Below are 5,197 nucleotides of genomic sequence, written 5' to 3'. Positions count from 1 at the left end.
TACAAGACAGTGTAAGACATAAAATCACACCTAAGGCTCTGAGTTATGATCAAAATGTAGGTATAGATTAGCTTACTTTAAAATACTTTCAGATAAGTGAGAGAGGTAGTTTCATGAGCCTTTGGTAAAATGTCCTCTCTTGTCTTTATTGATTGTTCCTGCCAGTTTGATCAGTAATTCTTAACAGCTCCACTTATGTTTAATTGTTAGGATCTGGTTACCTCTTTAGCTGATTCATAATAGTATTACACTATAAGCAGTTCACAGTCATACATTTCAAACAAAAGTCTGTAAAAGGCCATTTGCTGAAGCACATACTCAGTTTTGGTAACTTTGGATGTAGGTGCAGTATGCAAATTCTTTGAAAATGAAACTCTCACTCACTCACTCACTTATTATCTAAGCCACTTATTCCAATTAGGGTCACAGGGATGCTGGAGCCTACCCCAGCATTCATGGGGCGAAAGGTGGGGAAACACCCTTGGAAATTGAAACTGAAATGAAAAATGAAACTACTTTTGATAAAGTGACTTTGGGATGCAGACTCGGTATAGTATGGGTGTAGAATAGACTCCGGCTATTGCTCTGATGTTTTCAATTCAATGATGCTGTAAAATAATTGGGCATTACAGGAACCACTGGTATGCACCCTGTTGTAGACATCTGATCCTTCTTGATATTTCATTAAAGGACATTAAACTGATCTTTAAAAAGATCAGTGACACATTTATTATTATTATTATTATTATTATTATTATTATTATTATTATTATTATTATTATGCTCAAGTTCAATGCAGTAATGACAGTCGTGGAATATTTGAATATTTGAATATTTTATGTTTTCTATGCTCTCTTTCTGTCTTTCTCTTTAGCTCAGATCGGATGCGTCGGGAAATCTCTAATCTCACAGAGCTATCGTGTAAATACACGTTTTCGCAGGATGCAACGCAGAAGAAATCGAACGTTTATTTCCATTATTTTAGAGAGGCAAATCCCACCTCCTAGTGGTGGTTTCCGGAAGAAACATGGCCGATGTTTCCGATTATCCTCAACCAAAATTCGGTGGAATTTGGACTTTAATGTAAAATGCAATAGGAAAACGTTTTCTGGATGTTTCAACATTTCATTTGATCCTGATCAGAAGATTTTGTTAAAACATAATTAACACAGAGTAAAAATATAGCTATGAAACACAAAGATCATAACCATGAAGAAGAAGAAGAAGAAGAAGCAGAAGAAGAAGAAGAAGAAGAAGAAGAAGAAGAAATTGCTGTTTTACCACTACATTCAACGTATATGTTGGCTCCGTAGCTCTGATGACGTCGGAATTCCAGTGTGGGAGGACGCAAACCCGAAATTCTAACTGAGCACAAGCACATAGTCTCAGTTTGAATGAGTGAGCAAGCGCAGAGACTGCATTAGACCTCAATCCAGACTGTGTACTGCTCTGAGTTATTTCTGTCTTAGATTCGATGGGTTACGCGTTTTCCGATTAAAAGTATTGGTCTCATGTTACTTGAAGTTTTTTGTCATTCAAAGCAGGATGAAATTCATTCGATCCACGGTAGGAACAGGCTGTTCAATATCTATCGTTCAGTGAGTACCTCGATGCTTCTGATTGTGCTGCTACGGATATGCTTGAAACAACTGCATGAATGGACAGTTTTAACTCCTGGATTGTAGTTTTGTTTGCAGAGGTATATGTTGCCATCTTAAACGACGATGTTTCGGGCTCAGCACCGAGCAGAATGTGTTCGCTGATGGATGTCTTATCTATTTAGCCTCTTGGAATATAAAGAAGGTCAATGGAGAGCCGTGCGTGTCAGTGCGTTATATTTTGACTTTGTGGGCTTTTTCCCTTTGTCCCCCCTTTTTCGTTTCTTTTTTCTTTTTCTTTTTTTCTTTTCTCTTTTTTTTTTTTTTTTTGCATGTATAGTACACAAAGAGCTACAGATTTTCGGCATACACAGCGTTGCTGGGGCTTTCAACGTTACTGTTTTAAAAATGCTGAACAACATTTTGTTGCTGAGTGTTTTAACGGTGACCAGCTTCTCGTCCAAGACAGAAAGCCGAAAAACTTCTAAGGACATTTGCAAGAACCGATGCTCTTGCGAGGAAAAAGAAAACACACTGAACATTAACTGTGAAAACAAGGGATTTACAACGGTTAGTCAATTCCAGTCACCACAAAACAAGATCAGCCAGCTCTTTTTGAACGGAAACTTTCTGACGAAGCTAAATCCCAACGAATTCATCAATTATGGCAATGTCACATCTCTCCATTTGGGTAACAATGGGTTACAGGAAATTAAAACGGGGGCATTCAATGGGTTAAAAAACTTAAAACGCCTTCATCTCAACAATAATAACTTGGAGATTATAAAGGAAGAGACGTTCTCAGGTTTAGAAAGTCTGGAATATTTACAAGCTGACTATAATTATATTAGTGCCATAGAGGCAGGTGCATTCAATAAACTGAATAAGCTCAAAGTGCTAATACTGAATGACAACCTTTTACTGTCTTTACCAAACAATATTTTTCGCTTCGTAATGCTGACGCACTTGGATTTGAGAGGAAATCGGTTAAAGATGTTGCCTTTTGCGGGGGTTTTAGAGCACATTGGTGGAATTATGGAGATTCAGCTAGAAGAAAACCCATGGAATTGTACGTGTGATCTGATACCATTAAAATCCTGGCTGGATACCATCTCCGTCTTCGTGGGAGATATTGTTTGCGAGACTCCCTTTAGGCTGCACGGGAAAGACGTCACACAACTGATAAAGCAAGACCTTTGTCCCAGACGGAATGCTGGCGACACAGGTCATCGCGCAATGCAGCCCCCGTCCGATTCGCAATTCCACGGTCCCTCTCCGACATTACGCGCACGGGTCACGCCAACGAGAGTGCCCAAAGCATCCCGCCCTCCCAAAATAAGAAACCGTCCAACACCACGGGTTACGTCTAGTAAAGACAGACATGTGTTCGGACCCATTATGGTTTACCAGACGAGGTCTCCTGTACCAATGACCTGTCCAAGTATCTGTGTGTGCACATCGCAGAACCCAGATAGTGGGCTGAATATCAATTGTCAGGAGCGGAAACTGCATAATATATCCGAACTGCAGCCTAAGCCTTCCTATCCAAAGAAGTTGCATTTAACAGGCAATTACTTACAAATCATATACAGGACAGACTTTGCAGAATATAGTACCCTCGAACTTCTCCACCTAGGGAATAATAGGATAGCAATTATTCAGGACGGGGCTTTCGAGAATCTAACTAGTTTAAGAAGACTTTACCTCAATGGCAATTACATTGAAAGTTTGTCTCAGTCCCTGTTTGCTGGCCTGCAGAATTTGCAGTACCTCTACTTGGAATATAACATAATTAAAGACATTTTACCCCACACTTTCAACTCATTACATAATCTACAGTTGTTATTCTTAAACAATAACCTTTTAAGGTCTCTGCCCGATAATGTGTTTGGGGGCACCATGCTGACCAGGCTCAATCTGAGAAATAATCACTTTTCGCATTTGCCAGTGCGAGGAGTGCTGGATCAGCTCTCTGCCTTTATTCAGATTGACCTACAGGAGAATCCGTGGGACTGCACGTGTGATATTGTAGCGCTGAAAAACTGGATGGAACTGTCCAGCACTAGCGTGGTGGTGAACGAGATCACATGCGATTCTCCCTCCAAACATGCTGGGCGGCTTCTCCGGTCCCTGCGCAATGATGCGATTTGTCCGGAAAACAATGAGATACAAGTAACCAAGGCACCTACCAGCTCAAGCTCTAGCACTGAGCCCACCCCTGTTTCTGCCATAACCTCTACGGACAGAGTTCCAGAAATGCACCCAGAAGTGCCCTTGTCTGTTCTAATCTTGGGTCTGCTCGTTGTGTTTATTCTCTCTGTGTGCTTCGGGGCAGGATTGTTCGTGTTCGTCCTCAAACGACGCAAAGGAGTGGAGAGTGTTCCTTCTGGAGCCAATAATTTGGACATGAACTCTTTCCAAGTACAGTATGGCTCTTACAATACAGAACCGTGCGCGGAAAAAACGGAAAGTCACGTGTACAATTACATTCCCCCACCAGTGGGTCAAATGTGTCAAAACCCCATCTACATGCAGAAGGAGAGCGATCAGGTGGCATATTACAGGAACTTGAAAGAGCTCAGTTTCAGCACGCTCGACACCAAAAAGGAAGAGCTGTCACGTAGCCCCGCATTCACAATAAGCACAGTTGAGTTCATTGACAAACAGCCCTGCGGTGGCCGAGAGCCCGAGCTTCTGTATCAGAACATTGCAGAGAGAGTGAAAGAGTTGCCAGCCGCTGGACCGCTAAACTACAACTTTTGCACTTTACCTAAAAGGCCATTCATTCCTCCATATGAGACCACTCGACGGCACAACCAGGATAGATTAAATAAAACTGTTCTCTATGGGACCCCAAGAAAATATTATACTGAACAGTCAAAGAATGAACATCCCTTACTCCCAAGCAAGCTTAAATCAGAGCCAGACTACCTCGAAGTTCTGGAGAAACAAACTGCAATAAGTCAATTGTAAGATGATTCTCGATTATCTTGACACACTCTTATCAACATGTATCGTCTATGTATTTGACCACATAAGCAACTCCGACAAAGCATCCTAAGCCTTTTTCTTTTAGAAGCTGTAAAATGAGTGATACGTATCCGCAATTTGAAAGTGATATATTATTTCTTCAACGGTTTAAATTATTTCCTGTACTTGAAACATACAGACTGTAGCAGTTGTCTCAAGAATATGTACAATACGACGTAGTGCTTTTTTTAAATGGAACATTTTTTTTTCTCAAGGAAAAGGTTCGTCCTTTTCAAAGGAATAGAATCGAATCAATGAAGTGACATTCCTGTACATAATATTTTATGGTGAGTGGATACACAATTACTGTTACGTCCACTTTGCGATCCACTGACTCCAGAAGTGCCTTTGCACTCGAAATATTTTATCTTTGCTCTCTGCTAATTGAGATTTTTATAAGTGCTGTATTTTAAGATTCTATATGTAAAATAGAGGTATTTGTCCATTGCATTAAAGGAAAACGAAAGTTACTCTAATCATGAGTAGAAATGTATGTTTTTTCTTCAATTTGCATTTTTAGAAGAGTTGATTGCATTTCAGTTTACTTAACTTCTCAGCGTAAGTTTTGT

At 40.3% G+C, this 5,197-nt stretch overlaps 1 protein-coding gene across 1 annotated transcript; it reads left to right on the top strand.

The window, feature by feature from the left end:
- Positions 1-2,006: 2,006 nt before the first annotated feature.
- Positions 2,007-4,571, top strand: slitrk2 (SLIT and NTRK-like family, member 2). The gene has a single exon (XM_030766079.1). It carries the CDS (start codon positions 2,007-2,009, stop codon positions 4,569-4,571), a length of 2,565 nt encoding a protein of 854 aa, XP_030621939.1.
- Positions 4,572-5,197: the final 626 nt, after the last annotated feature.

The sequence above is a fragment of the Chanos chanos genome, chromosome 2, assembly GCF_902362185.1.
Source record: "Chanos chanos chromosome 2, fChaCha1.1, whole genome shotgun sequence".
In the NCBI taxonomy this organism is placed as follows: domain Eukaryota; kingdom Metazoa; phylum Chordata; class Actinopteri; order Gonorynchiformes; family Chanidae; genus Chanos; species Chanos chanos.
Note: the sequence above shows the minus strand (reverse complement) of the source record. Positions and strands in the feature narration are given on the sequence as shown.

Excerpts from the sequence above, each read along its gene's own strand:
- slitrk2 (XM_030766079.1), top strand. The coding sequence starts at position 2,007 with ATGCTGAACAACATTTTGTTGCTGAGTGTTTTAACGGTGACCAGCTTC.